Source organism: Lissotriton helveticus, chromosome 7 (genome assembly GCF_964261635.1).
Source record: "Lissotriton helveticus chromosome 7, aLisHel1.1, whole genome shotgun sequence".
NCBI classification, from domain to species: Eukaryota; Metazoa; Chordata; class Amphibia; order Caudata; family Salamandridae; genus Lissotriton; species Lissotriton helveticus.
Window position 1 is genome coordinate 220,425,359 of NC_136068.1, and position 15,707 is coordinate 220,441,065.

The window sequence follows — 15,707 nt, forward strand, 5'->3', positions numbered from 1 at the left end:
GGGTCGTGTTCTACTTTCGAAATCACTGTCCATTGTAAGTCTCTTTCCGTATGATCTTTTTCTTTCCAATGATGCACCAGCGGTGCTGTTTCAACATTCCTCCTGAATCTAGATTTATGTTGCGAGCTTCTCTGACGGACTTCCTCAATAGTTTTAGCAATGTGTAATTTTGGGCATGGACATAGTATTCCGTAGACTACCCCTTTGGATTTGCAATTTGTGAAGGTGTCATGTTTCCAATGAATTCCACTAAATGGAAACAACGTCCCTTCCATGGTCTGTTCACAACAGACACAAGTCCTGCACTTGTGATGGCCCTTCACTAGAGTTAAGCCCAGAAAATCTCAGTGTTGGTTTTGGAGGTTTTGGTAGCGCAGCTCGGACCACATGATTGGAGATGCTCTTCTCTTTTTTCAAAGCAAAAAGAGGACCATTGGCCAAAGTTTGATCCAGTTTCTGAATCAAATGCCAATTTTGGTGAACGATTTTTTTCAACTGGTTGGAGTTTGGACAAAATGTAGTCACAAATACTATCCTTTCCATGGTTGATTTTTCTTTCTTTTGGAGGAGTGACTCGCGAGGGGTCCACCATGCTCTTTTCATTGCAATCTTTAAAAGTTTTTGGGGGTAACCCCAGTCCAATAGCTTGTTTTTTAAGTTGTTGGCATGCAGAGTATACTCATCTTTGAAATAACAATTTCGTCTAATTCTGAAAATGTGGCCATGTGGCAAATTTTCTATTAGACTTCTTGGATGATTGCTTGTGTAGTGGAGAGCCTTGTTCCTATCTGTGGGGTTTTTAAATAGGGTTGTAACCAGGCCTTTTTCTGTCGGATACACTTCCACATCAAGGAAGGCCATTTGCTGATGTGAATAGTTTAGACTGAATGTAATGTCTTCCGTCCTTGCATTTAGCCAATCATGGAATTGGAGTAGCTGTTCTATTCCTCCCGTCCAAACCATGAAAATATCATCAGTGAAGCGTGCCCAATATGTAATGTACTGATGGAAAGGATTATTTTTGTAAATACATTTCTCTTCGTACATCTCCATAAACAGGACTGCCAGTTCGGTGCAAAAGGGCAGCCCATCGCTACTCCCTTAGTTTGATAAAAGAAATCACCTCCAAAGCTGAAATTGTTCTTTTTTAATGCAAAACTGGCCAGTTCAATGATAAAGTCTGTAGGGACCCTGACTGGATGAGTTCTTGTTTCCAGAAAGGAAGTAAGGATTGCTATTCTGTCATCCTGTGGTATTTGAGTATACAAGGCTGCAATAGAAATTTTTCTTGCTTCGCATTTGATTGTTCATAAAAAAAGTTAAAGCATTTAAAAAGGCATAGTCAATTGGACAGATCTGATTATCTGTACGAAAGGTCTGTCTTGCGAGTTGGTCGATATCTACTCATCCATTAACACAGAACAGCCCTATGGATCCTAGGAATTTTACTAGGGTTTCATCTCATGCAGTACCACCTGATCTAGGGAAAATAGTCAGAGGCACCTGTACCGTGGCTAATCATTCTTTAAACATCTTATCACTGTGTTGCCTTTGCTGTGCAGATTGACTTTTTTAACAGTTCCAACTGCGCTTCATAGTATAGATATTATACCCTGGCTGGATGTATATGTTAGCCAGACGTATTTGTCTTCTTGCCCGGGGGCCACTATTAAGCTCTATCTGACTAACCAATAACCATCGGCTTTTTGCTTTTAACCTAGTTACTTTATTGGCTATTTTGGTCGATACTAGGGTGATCAGTCCCGCTGAGGGGCGCCCTGGGCACACACGCACATCATTTTTTGTAAGCATTAAAAATCCATCTACTGGCTCGGATACTTCGCACAGTCAACTCACTTGAAAACACATACAGCCAGATTCATCAAGCCGAAATAGGCTCGCAAAGGGCCAGATTCTGAGAATCTGGCCCTTTGCGAGCGCTATTTTTGCATTTGGGATTCATCATCCCAAATGCAAAAATCGCAATTTTAGAAATCGCTAAATTGCGAATAATTGCATTTAAGGAATCTCTATTTGAGATTCCTTAAATGCAATTCATGAACCATTTTAAATTTGCGAATTCGCAATCTGGGGCCGCTATTTACCGCGAAGTCTGACACCATGGTAAATAGCGAAAACTTAGAAAAATGCACTTCAGTGCATTTTTCTAAGTTGTATGTTACGCACACACATGTCCTTTGGACATGTGTGTGCGCAACACCAGTGTACCTTACCATTTCAGGGGTGCTACAGGGTATCCTTTGGACACCCTGGCACCCTTGAAATCGCTTCCTTATTTGCGATTCGCTAATTGCTAATCGCACATAAGGAATGACTCCCCATTCATTCCTATGGGCCTTTAGGCCCATAGGAATGAATGGGAAAGCCATTCCTTATCTGCGATTAGCAATAACCGAATCGCAAATAAGGAAGCAGTAGAAATCGCAAAAAATATTGCGATTTTTACATGCATCCCATTTTGTGAGTCTTTAATAGCGATTCCTTAAAAATCGCTATTAAGGACTCGCAAAACGGGACTTTGATGAATCTGGGGGATAATTTCATATCTTCCCAACACCTCTTTAAAGGAATCTTGAGTTAACTGCCTCCTATACCCCCTATATCCCACGTCAATATCCAAAGGATGTGCGAGTACTCCGATTCCAAATCCAGATCACTCAAACCTCCCATTCCATTATCAGATAGAGGTTCAAATCGATTCCTCAGCATTGGTCCTTTTACAGCATTTATTATGGTTACATGTAACCACTTCGCCGCGGCGGACATTCCTCCACGGTGCGGAATAAAAAGACGTGTGCACAGTTCAGACGGTCCCCGGCCGTCCGACACACATGCCCACTGTGACGTCAGATGGCATGGGGCCGTCCGACGCATCGAAAAGGGTAAACCACCCTTACTTCTAGCAGTAAATGTTCTTCCATGCTGGTCTCCTGATGAGCTATACTGTACTTGATCAGGGCATAATCCTGCATGGTGGGTGAGAGACCCAAGGCTCCTGGGACCCCTCCCCTCCATTCCCAATTCACCAACTTGCACCAATCTTATACCTTGCTTTTCCAATTCTTCCTCGGCCCTCAACACCATCTGTTTCACACATTCCTAATGAAAAAGGACCATTGTCACCTTTTTTCCTTCCAAGTTTGTTGTAAATCATATTTGCCTTATATCACCAGTTGTAATCTCGCACAGACTAAGACATTTACCCAGTACTTGTAATAGATGCGAGCGGTTCAGGGGCTTTAGCTTCCTCTGACCTTTCCTCCCTATCCCTCTTTCCCATGGTTCCAAACATACCCATAAACTATCTCTTCTATTATACTTCTCTTCACTCCTCCCATCTCCGGAAGCTCTAACTAATATTAAGCATTCACTTTTCCCAGGCCAGGCTGCTCTAAGGTGAATTCACCTCTTTTATTTATACCAGGCAACTCTCCCTTCACTCTATTTCCCTCTTTTTCAATTCCAACTATTTCCCTCCCTCTCTCTTCTACAGACCTTTGGCATTGAGTATTTCCAAACAATGCGTAGGTGTCCCCTTGACCTATAACTCCAGCTCTACTCAAGATCCCACTCACCCTCTTTTTGCTTCCCTTTCCACTCTTCTGCCGCCAGATCACTACATCTGGGGCCACACACAGCACTTTCCCCCAACATCTTTTTACGCCCCCTTTCTTTTTGAGTGTCTTCTATATTTTCCCTATTTTTTTAGGATGAAGTATATAGCTCTTTGGCCCCCAATGCTGCCCCTTCTTTATTGCCAGCATTGGGCACTTTGAAATGTATACCAAAGGGGAACTTACTGTCTCTGTATGATCTACCTTGTCTGTGTCAACTGACACATATACCTCCTGATCTCTTTTCTCTGTAAGTGGTCGCACTAGGGTGGGCATACAATTATTAATTTGTTTGAACTCCTTTTTAATCCTCAGTAGTTGGTTTTTATGAGATTACCCCTGTCCATTATTCACAACTAGGGCTTCTAATATTGCCTGAAGGGTTTTCTGCATTAAAAACATCACCTCTAATAGTGATGAGGTAGAGGTTGCTGTCATATCAAGGACCAGGGAGAACTGAGAGGTATCAGGGGGGATAGGGGACTGCCGAGGGATATCCTTTCCTGCCTCTTCTAATGAGTCATTCTCCCCGTTCCCTGTTCCTTCCCTCCCCAACCCAATCACCACTTGTTGCGGGGTCTCACTATCCTCTGTGATGCTATTGATCCCAAAGGGGAAGAGACATGGTGACAACAATAACCTTGGTTCAGGCAAGAATATTCCCCCAACATTTTTACCCCGGCCATCCCCCAAAACTTGATCCAAGTCTGGTAATGTTAAAAAAATATTAGTCACTTGTTACCTTCTTCTTACCCTCTCTCCAGTCGCCACTTTGAAGACTCGACCAGCAATGAAAGTGAAGAACCGTTTATACCCACTTACTGGGTCTCGGTGGCGGGGGGAACCGCCCAAGTCTTCCATACCCTCCTTATTTAGTAAAAGGAGACACAGGAGCCTTCGTCTGCAGGAGGAACAAAGTTTTATTCGAATAGCCCGGGCTATGGAACAGAGTCCCAAGCTTGTTGGAAACAAGACAGAGGAGGCTGCTGCTTTACTCCGCAGCTTACAGGCCTTATATACATATTCCCCCCCCCTTAAGAAACCAGTTTGGATGGGGCTGGGCGCCTCCGAGTCAGGACGCAATTACGCCATTCTTTGTTCAGGCAGGATGGTGCTGCAGCAGATGGTGTAATAAATTACGGACAGATCTTGTGAAACAGGAGATGTACGAAGAAACAGACATCTTGCAAAACAGGATACGCATGAAAGAACAGGTTCTGGGACGGTGGCTTGACCAAGTCTTGCAAAACAGGATGGGTGCGTGCAGGAGTCCAGTCCGAGGGTGGTGAGGCCAATTCTTTGTTTCCTTTTTTGAAATTGGCTCAACCACAAGGAGCAGGAAGGGCAGGGTGGTCGTGACAGTTAGAATTTCGTCAGACATCCGGAGAAACGACCAGGAGGTGTTTGACACGAAATGGCAATGCAAAAACAATGTCACAAAATGGATGCCAACAAGAAGGACACTTTTCCTCAAAGGGTGCTTGCGGACATCAGATTTCCTTTTAAAATATTTCCCCATAAATTCTTTTATATATTGTCCCAAGGGTGTCACGCCCATTTCTTCCATAGGATCTACCGCCGCGCCTATTGGCTGTCCTTCCCCTAACATACTGTGGGACGGATTTTCCTCAGGGGGTCAATGAGATTACTCTCCACAGACTCAATATGTTGGCCCTCCTTAGGGGTGCACTTTTTTTAACAACAAGTCTTTTTGCCCACTCTTTATATTATGACCCCCCTCGTGCCTTTGCTTTTTTGTGGCATTTTCCCTTTATGAAGCCCGAGTCTGCTGCAGCCTTATTTAGTCCGTCTGATTTTAAACAGGGCCACGGTGCTGCACAAGACGACTTACCACCCCCTCTGCCTTAGTGCTACCACCTGAAATCAGAGGCAGATTGTTGGCGTACTCCATTACAGTAGACTCTCATACCTTTACTCTTGGGTCTATCTACACGCCAAATTAAGGTGCTCATTAGGATGGCGGACGGACCTGCGTCGGTCCGCCACCCCAGAGTAGGAGGGACCGTCTGCAGGGGCAGCGGCGGTCCCTCCGTGCAAATTAGGATGTGACCGCCACCCTGGCGGTCACATCCTGTATTTTTAACATTGCGGCGGGTGCTGCTTGAAGCAGCACCCGCCGCAATGTTAAAAATGAATGCTGTGCATTTGCATGCACAAAGCGGCAGGCACCGCGCGGTGCCTGCCGCTTCGTGCACGCAAATGACCCCCCATGTGCACCCCCCACCCCACCTTCACCCAGGGGGCCCGCAACGGGCCCCCGAAGTGAATGTCCGTATGCTTTTCCACGGTGGACAAGCCGCCGCGGAAAAGCATGCCTTTCACGCCATCCTAACATGGCTGGCGGTGTCTGATAGACACCGCCAGCCATGTTAAAGCTTTTCCGCCGCGGTCGGAAGGCGACCGCGGCGGAAAAGCTGCGGACGGAATGCCAGACCCAGCAGCCATCCTAATATGGCGGTGGGTCTTTCGAGGCTCCGCGGCGGTTTTCCCGCATCCACCGGGCCGGCGGTGGCTTCCGCCGGCCTGGAGGATGCGGGAAAACCGCAATCATAATAGGCCCCTAAGTGCAGGAACCCTTTCTCCACAGTCCAGTGACGGAGGTGCTGAACACCCCTGACTGATTAATCTTTTTGGGAAGGGACAAAATGTAAGTCTTCAACAACGACTTAGACAGATCGGCATCTCATCATGGTCAGACTGAGGCTCTCTCCCTGGAGGGGGTGGGATTGTCTGACATTTGACAATCACTATATCCACAAATGCAGGAATTAGCATTTTATTCACATGCACATAAACTTATGCCCAACTGGACTACTTTTCAGGCTCATCAGGCATCACTTTCATGGTCTCGTAATCTATGATCGAGCTTCGCTCCTTGTCGGATCACGCTGCAGCTTCGGTCACTTTGAAATGACCCCCCTTCCCCAGAGCCCCCTTCTTAGGTACTGGCGATTCAGAGAACTCTTTCACATAGACCCTAAGTTATCAAACCAGGTCCGTGAGCAACTTTTTGAGTATCAATGATACCCCCGATGTTTCCACTTTACTTTATGGGAGACTTTGAAGGCAGTGGTTAGAGGTGAATTGATAGCAATCTCTGCAGCTGATAATAAACTGTGCAAAGATAAATGAGAACAACTGTCCCAACAGTTAAAATACTGGTACCCTGTCCCTTGGATAGTAGGGCCACTCCCTCTTTTTTTCTGATTTGGAGGAGAAAAACACACCAATTAGCCTTTAGGCTGACGATGTTTTGGTGCATTTGGATGACCCAGCAGTCTCACTTCTGTCCTTTCTTAGTGACATAGACACTTTTGGAGAAGCAACAGCATTCCGTATTAATGTTCAAGACTCTGTTTGGGCTAAGATTGAGGGAAGTTGTATGACTGTGTCTATCTGAACCAATGGTGACCTTGAACTACGAGGGTTGGTGCTCAAAGATTGCGCCTTGCCAACATTTTTACTTTCTGTAGTAAGTCGTTCACTATTGAAGGTAGAACAAACAATTTTTCCATAAGGATAGCACATATGCATTCATTTGCGTTAGGCATAGTAGAGTTTGATTTTTGAGCACTTGTAGGTAGATTACTTATAGTTGCATTAAGATGTTCAAATCAGGACTCTATTGTGGATATGTACTGGGCTAATGTTTCAAGCAGAGAAATTTGGATATCAAACTTATTTGACTGGTATGCCAGGACTTTAGCTGGGGTGCCTAACGTATTGATTAATTACTACCAGTTCCTAATATTTGGCAGAGGGTCAGTTATACAGTCTTGCATAGATGTTATGATTTTGGAGTCACTGATGGATATGTCATCGTTTTATCTGAAGAGTTGTTAGAGGCCCCAAGTCAGGATATTGATCTTGTGGCTGTGAGATGCTGTCACCGCTGAGTGCGTCAATGAGTGCTTCATTGTGCGTGTTATATAAGGTGAGATTGGTTAAGTAAATGGACCAGTTCGACAATTGATCCTTCTCTAATTGCATTGTCAGAACGCCCTGCTGGAGATTTGTTTCAGGGGAGGGTGATGCAGAAGAAAGTGGCTCCATTTGCTAATCAGTGGGCGAGATTACAGATATGATGATAGAAATTAGTCTGGAAGGCTGATTGAGTAAATTGCCATACGTTTTTTCCTGCGCTCCCACATGTTCTTCCCCTAGAGAGGCAGGTTGTAGGCGTTGGGGTGGGCTAAATTGATGGATATACACTATTTACCTCCTCCATAAAAGGATAAAGGGCTGGCTTTTCGTCTTTCATGAATGCAAACTATAACAGATGTCTCCGGAGTCTAGACCACATGGAGAACGTTGTTCTGAGGTAGAATTGATGGTGTGACTAATGGTGAAGCAGAGCTGCCAGCCATATCAGGTTGGGGCTTTTGCTTAACACTGAGAATTTGAAGCTCTAACCCAAACTCAAGTTCAGTGCAAGCTGTCTTTGATCCTTTTTTTCGGTGTGGTACAAGTTGCTTAGCGCCCCATGTATATTCCCTGATCCCATTCTGCCCACGGAAATGCTTCAATGCTCTCTGGTGCTAGCTGATGCCCGCAAGTGTGTACTGGTGCTTTGGGTGGAGGTGCTAGTTGGTGCAAATTGTGGCTGGTGCTAATTGACTCTGGAGTAGTGTGGCTCACTGGTTAGAGGCGGCAGACCCGGGAGCAGAAGTCGGCCCGGGGCCAGGGTTCAATTCCCGACGCGGCAGGGTCATGGACTTGGGTCAGCGACTCGATAATTCTCGCTTCGGTGCTTACTCTAATCAGGGGTTCCACTCGGCAACTCTGGGCATTAGCTTGCCTAATCTCCACAACGGCCCCATCAATTCCGGGGATGCCTGGCTCCACCTTGGGGACTCCCAGCAGGGACCATCCCACAGGGAAAGCCAGGACGGGTTCCCCAGAGTTATACAGTGCCAGGAAACCTACGGACGGGTAACAGTGCGCTTTACAAGCTCAAATACATTTACATTTACATTTACTCTGTGGGTCGGACCTGCTAGAGGCTGCAGGTGATTTGCCTCAAGCGAATCCCAAACCAAACTGAGTTGTGGCACTCTTTTTTGTATGCTTAATGAGCTGCTTGATGCACTGCTTACTCCTGACCCCTAGATATGTTCTGCTAGCCCCCCTGCTCCCACTCCCCCTCTTCACCCCTCCAACCATGCACCATAGGGGGTGAGCAGGGCACTGAAGGGGAGGCCAGAAAAGTCAGAACAAACAGGGATTGGGAGCCCAGAGCAGAGCGAGAGGTCCTCAGCACAGCTGGGGCTCCATAGCTGTGCCCCGCGTAGACCTTTTCGAAATTGCTCAGTCCAGCCAATTCCAGCTACTCCCCGAACACGCTGCACTGCTCCGCTTACCTGCACTTTTATTCCTAGCAGGGAGCAGGTAGAAAATGGGGCGCGTCAGTGGGCAGCTTACAGGCCTATCGACTTGACACAGGCCTGTAAGCGAGGCCTGTGGGTTGTGAAGCGAGGGTGGGGTCTGGAGCGGGGCTCACCGACAGACCCGCAAGCCACACCCGGCTCTAACCGGGCCGCTTCTGCGGATATCCTAGGGCATGCGCTCTGCGGCGGCTGAGTACAGCTGCTGCGCTCGCACAGACTGGAGCTCGCTCGCTGGGAGGGTGATGAGAGGACCCTGCAAGCAGATTTCAAGCAGCTTCGGCTACCATCAGCATTACCCTCTGTGATCTCACCGGAAAAGGGAAGCACGAACAGCTGGAAACATGAGGAGTTCACTGGAAGAGAGACACTAGAGACCTAGGACTTACAGAAGCACCAAGAACAACTTCCACAACAGCATGAAGAACGTTGCAACCTGAATGAAGGACAACCGACTGAACTTCAACACAGACAAGACCAAAGTGCTGATCTTTGGCAACCATGCCTTCCCCTAGAACGACACCTGGTGGCCTGCTAAAATTGGACCCACAACCCGTCACGCCTGGAACCTCGGCATCAAACTCACCACGAAACGACAGATCAACAGTCTCCTATGCCTGCTTCCACACTCTCCGCATGCTCATAAGAATCTGCAAATGGCTCCACTGTCACTATATTTTTTCATGTGCGTTAACGTGCATTGGTCGAGACGCTGCTTGCAGCCACAAGCAAGGACAACACGCAGATTTTTACAGTAAGCAGGGTAATGTGCCTTCTTCGCTCTGTAGTTCAAGGATATCTTTCCCCGATATTCAGTTAGAGGGGAGTCATCTCTTTCTTTCTTTTTTTCTTACACTGATTGTAGTAGGGATAGTCCGACCAACGAGGACAACACTGACATTTACTTGATGGGATCAGAAGCAGAATTTTCCGAAAGGGGAGAAATGCTTCTCATAATCAAAGTTATAGTACAAGTTTTAATTAAGTGAGGCATAAAGCCAGGTTGTTACTTACTTTAGTGAGACTATCAAATTCACGGACCAGAATGTTGCACAGAAAGAGTCAGACAGGACTGCCCCACAGATCGGTATGTTATGCCCCCGTTCTCACCTTCGGGTCAATTTCGTGCTATAAAAAATTCCCCTCGAAAAAATTATGAGGAGTTCCTAATTCCTTTATGACATGAAATTCTTGGATTAATTCTAAATTATTGTTTCCCAGTCCACGACTTTGGCCAATCCTAGGAATACAGAAATTACCTCCGGGTAGACTTTGAATTTTACATTTAAATAAAGACACCCTTAGAAGAAAAAAATAACCAGGCTTGCAGAAAAAATGTAAACAAAAAATATTGTGCAATAAAAATTCATAATTGTTTTGAAAAGGCGTTATGTTGATTTATACAGATTGAATTTGTGGAGAACTTATAATGCATTTCATCAATAGTGAGCAATGCCATTATTGTCGTGCTCTAGTAAAAGCTACTTTTATAGCATCCATGTAGAGATCCGTTTTTCTTTTTGACCAATTGAAGTCTCTTGATACATTATGTTTATCAGGAAATGAATATGAGCGGAGAGGGGGGTGACACTCTGCAAATAAGGCAGTGCTACCTGGTATGAGGGTGTCAAACCAAGAAAAAATGGTAGATGCCCTAGCATTTTATCCCCCATAAGGTATCTAAGACTGCCTGCTACCTTGCACAAGCTATAGGAAACAGTAATGGATGTGCTTACGGTTTGGCTGACCAGGAAACGGGCTGCCAGAGACTCCCTTGAAGTCGGAGATTTGCGCTGGAAAGCTATGGTACAGCAGGCAGCTAGCTTTACGTTAGGCTTCCAGCCGTGGACGTTGCAGCGCAATGCCTCGGGAGAAACCACTGCGGCATGCAGGGGTAGCATCATACATCTTTCCTCTCACCTGTTCAATAATAAAGGCAAGTTTGTCTTTCACATGCTTGCAAACTCCGGGCCTGCAACCAGTGTTCGCACGGTGCTGTAATAGAAAGCTTTCACAACCTGGCATATATACTCTGGTCTACAGCTGGAATTTCCCTTACCCCCACCCCCCCTCCTGAAGGTAACTTGGGTGTTGTTTTTTGGTTGTTAGTCAGAGATGGATCTGGCTTGGCGCCGTTCGTGGAACCGAACACGTTGCGCGTCTTCAAATCACCGGCTGCCATTTCGTGGCAGAAATTTTACCTCACTACACAAATATTTTCATTCGACGAAACAAGTGTCAGCAACAAAAGACATAATTCACGGAGTTTGCCCTTTTCAGGTAAATAGCGAGGGCAGTTCAAGATAATGTTTGTAATGGAATTTGCTATTTATACAATATTTTAAAATGTTTTGAAACCTTATGAATACAAAAAATATAACATTTGCGATAGGTCTAAGACGATAAAGAGAGCTATGTATGTAGTAATAATAAATGTTCTACCCACTTAATTCTTAACTATTTATTGACGTTGGCACTGAGTGACACCGGGGCGTGCATTGCTTGTGGCTTTTACTCGTTCATAAATTACATTGCGTATTGAACCTGTTCTGCAAAGGTTCTCAAAAACAGGGTCGGACTCGGACTGGTGGTCTATAGGGCAATCTGGCAAATGTTCTTAGTGCTGTTGTTTTAACAGGTCAGTGTGTGGGCCTGTTTTTTAGATGTTTGTTGGCCTGTTTTTTGTTTGGCTACGTTTGTGGGCCTATTTTAATGTCGTGGAACATTTCTTTTCAGTTGAATTTCCCCTATACTACCGCAAATATCGCCACCAACAACCATACTTGCATAATGTTTTCCATACCTTGCAAAAGACTTACCAAGTGTGTTTTTTAAAAGTTAAAAACTGCCGATTATCAGACGTGGGTTACTTTTATAGTTAGCCTATTTGGTGCATTGGCCGATTTACTGTCCCAGTACGACCCTGAGTCAAAGTCAGCGTTCAACCTAAGGAAATCAAAATTGTGACGCAGCCTTGAATTGGTCTTGTGATAAAGGGATAGATTAACAAACATATGTTGAGACTTTTTATCCAACTTTAACCCATGGGGTATTAGGACCGACCAGATACACAGAAAATAGGAATAGCGATTTCCTAATTGCAATTCTTACTGAATCGCGTTTAGGAAATCACAATTCCTAATGTGTTTTATTATTCTGAGATTCGTTTATTGTCAAAGACAGAATATATAAGCTTAGGTGCTCTATAGTAGGAGTTTCAGGATTATCCATTGATAACACTAGGAGCATAATAAGTTAACATGTTAGATATTATTTGTGTATTCATCACACATTTATTTCAGTAGCTGAGTTAATATTAAATATACATGAGTTACTTTTAGCAGAAAAATCATATTAATATGTGTTATGATTTTATTATGCCACTATTTTAATGTGTATTTAATTTTTTATTCATGATTTCTCCCAAAAAAGTTGGTTTTAGATATGTATGTTAAGAGCGTCAAAGGTCAAGGGGTGGAGTGTAGTGCTACATGCAAACATTGTGAGATTGTGGTGACCATTGACTCCATGTGCTTTAATTGACTCCATTTTGAATGTACATCATTTTGTGCTCTCATTTTGTGCCTTCTTGCAGCCTCAGAGAGAGATGTTTTTTCTTTCTGCACAACACAGAGCAACACAGCCTTGCTGGAACAGAATGTGTGGGATGTGCCTTCTAAAGCATGAGAGAGGAATGTACTTCTTTGTCTCGAAGTCAAAACCCGGAGGGTTGGTCAGCTTCCGTCTTGATCTCGACACAGACCGGTACGGTCAGCCTTGGTTTTGCAATAGATGAAGGGAGGGGGAACTTCTAGTAGACTCTCTCTGTGTTAGTAAAAGGTATTAAAGACAGGAAGTTTTGGCAAGCAGACAGAAGCTCACCCGTGGACGACATTGAAAATTCCAAAAAGCCTAAAAAATATAACCAACGAAGCGGGAGCAAGAGGTACAACTAACACAGCTGTGGAATTAAGAGGAGGTGGGAGGGAGGAGCTCTATAGTTGAATGTAATCAGTTATGGTGCTGATACTGCACACAGGCAAACAGTAACAGAGCAGAAAACCAAGCAAAAAGTAGTCCCCCAAAGAACAGAGAAAGAACTGTAGATGAGACAGTACTTAGTCACTGCTGCATGGGAGGAAGGGAAGAGAAAAAGGAGAGACAAAGAGGCAGGACTGACTACTAGCAATCAAGGATTTTAAAAGGACACTGACATAGACAAATGAAAACCAAAGGTAAGCAATGGGTGGAGTTGGAACTCCACAAAGCAATCTCAACAGGTAGCTAAGCGACAGACGAAGCGCTGCCTAGACTCAACCTAAAAAAGAAAATCTCTCTGCTGAAAACAGCAGAGGAAATATGTATTGGTGTGCCGAGGACATAACGGTTACGTCCATGGCACACCAGCGCTGCTGCCATGTCCATTGTAACTGCAACAAATGATGGACAGAATGCTGAATGATTCAAACATTCTCCCCACGTCAAGAGATCGGGGTTAAATCCATCATTCTGTTGCCCACTATGCCAACTCAGTTTGGACCCAGTCATATGCAAATCAGTCTTGACCCTGTGCCTCATGGGAGCTGGCCCGGCCTTAGGCATGTGCAAGCTGTGCACCTGCACAGGGCCACCAAACCCCAGGGGCCACCACGCCAATATATATCCTTAATATAATAATCCTTTGAGGATGGATACATATTTGCGTGGCTGCCCATGGCAGGGATTTGGCGGCCTCCTGCTCTGTTCCACTTCCAAACACCCCGCCCCCCCCTTCACTGGCCTCCGCGCCTCTTCCGGGGCCTCCTCTTCCGGGGCCCCCTAACTATGCTCCCTGCCCAGGGCCGCCATGAACCTAGAGCCGGCCCTGATGGGAACAGTGCAGACCGAACTGCCAAGCCAGTCCCTCGCTGGACTGGAAACAAGCAACATGGGACCGGTTTCAGGGTATGTCACCCTTCATCAGTCAGGCTAGCTTGAATCCAGTGGCACAGTGAGCAAGGGACCAACGTCTGGGCATACCTGTCCCACTTAAGGCGAAAAGTGTAACTGCAACAAATGATGGACAGAATGCAGAATGATTCAAACATTCTCCCCCAGTGAAGAGATATGGGTTAAATCCATAGTTCTTTAGCCCACTACACCACCCCAGTTTGGACCAAGCCATACCGAACCGGTTAAGAATCGCTACTTTAAAAAAAAAAAAAAGGTTTCATCAAACTGAACTGTTTCTCTTGTACCCTGGTTATGCAATGGTGTATTTAATAGAAACATCATCGGCCCTAACCATGTGAATGTACACAGCCCTTCTATTATATTTAAAACGATATCCTTTCACATTTGTCATTCAAAAGTATGCTTGGAATCAACACTTTCATCAAGCTGGACTCATGTTTAATTTTTAGAATATGTTTTGTTATATCTTATTTGACCACGTTCAATACAACCTGTAGAAAACAGTCTGTGCTATATTATCTTGTTGGTTCCACAAAGGTGTCCGCAAAGGCGCCAGTCTACGCTGGCAGGTTGTCATTTCTAGGTTGGGGGCTCCCGGTCCCTCACGGCCCCACTCAGACACAGCCAACCATACTCAAGGCGGGACATCCAGCACACCAACACTTCGCAGTATGAGCTAGGAAAGAAACAAGTGTAACTATTCTGGCAAGTAAAGGTTTTCACAAAGCACATGTTCTCCTTTTCCTATCTTTGATCTGTTGACAAAGTATTGTCTTTTCCTTCTGCAGTAATCTCTGTTGGTTCTGGGGAATGATTTCAGGATTTTACCCACACTTTAGCCTCTGGGTTATTGTTTATGAAGCCAACACCCTCCTTCCCCTCGCACGGTAAGAAGAGCTAGGGCAGTCCCCTTCCTGACTATCCCTCCATACACTGCTGAATAAGTACACCCTCGACTATTTGGCACATGCCCAATGTAATCAATTTGCCAAATTTGCTTTAGTAATTTTAGTTTCTCCAACTGACCTCTCACTATCTGTGGGACTGCTCTGTGTTGTGCATGCTGACTAATAGGAATCACAGTTCTTATTAGGTCTAGGGGAATATGCATCTCTTTATTCTGTTCCAACCTGTTAGTGGCGTTCTCTCCCAGGTGTCTCATTTTGGTGTGCCTGCTTAGGCATTCCCACCACATCAGAATACTGCATCACCACCTCTGCATCCGAGAGTTTAGCTTTTTTGTCTGCACAGGAATTAAACCAGAATTCTAGTGAAGTTATGGGACAATGGGCATCTACATGATACACAGTAACTGTACTTTGCGGTAACATTTACCAGATCTCTTGCCACCACTCCTTAGCTTACCCCATTTCACAGGTGCCTCTCAGAGCACATTAACACACCAGCAGAGAAAATCAATAAAGTTAGAAACAATGTTGTCATTCTAGAATATGAGGCTATGTGGAGCAGGGATAAATTAACATCTTGTCCTATAAACCTGCTTCCCACCAAAGAATCTGCATGGATGGAGAAAAACAAATCCATAAATGTCAAGTCTAGTCTAAGAACAAAAAGCACGCCCATCCTCCTGGATGGTTTAAAGACTATGAGGTGTCATACCTCTATTCCGCTTTATGATGTTTTTTCTTTGTTCTACATTACAGTTTTTCGTAATTCTTCTTTTACAATGTGATGACAATATACCACTTCACTG

At 45.0% G+C, this 15,707-nt stretch overlaps 2 protein-coding genes across 16 annotated transcripts in view; one reads left to right on the forward strand and one right to left on the reverse strand.

Moving 5' to 3' along the window:
• The window catches only part of SPO11 (SPO11 initiator of meiotic double strand breaks), a 749,185-nt gene extending 738,198 nt beyond the window's left edge, over positions 1-10,987 (reverse strand). For 3 of the 13 annotated variants that reach the window (XM_078651989.1, XM_078651977.1, XM_078651991.1), the window contains exon 1: positions 10,777-10,982. In XM_078651989.1, the coding sequence (XP_078508115.1) occupies positions 10,777-10,944 (168 nt within the window). In that variant the 5' untranslated portion in view covers positions 10,945-10,982. Of the gene's footprint in view, positions 1-10,776 lie in introns of all 13 variants that reach the window. The other 10 variants (XM_078651986.1, XM_078651987.1, XM_078651981.1 and 7 more) reach the window with 9 other exon arrangements.
• A 167-nt stretch (positions 10,988-11,154) lies between these two features.
• BMP7 (bone morphogenetic protein 7) overlaps positions 11,155-15,707 on the forward strand; it is a 1,264,568-nt gene continuing 1,260,015 nt past the window's right edge. For all 3 annotated transcript variants that reach the window (XM_078651993.1, XM_078651994.1, XM_078651995.1), the window contains exon 1: positions 11,155-11,320. In XM_078651993.1, coding sequence (XP_078508119.1) covers positions 11,156-11,320 — 165 coding nt within the window. In that variant the 5' untranslated portion in view covers position 11,155. The remainder of the gene's footprint in view (positions 11,321-15,707) is intronic.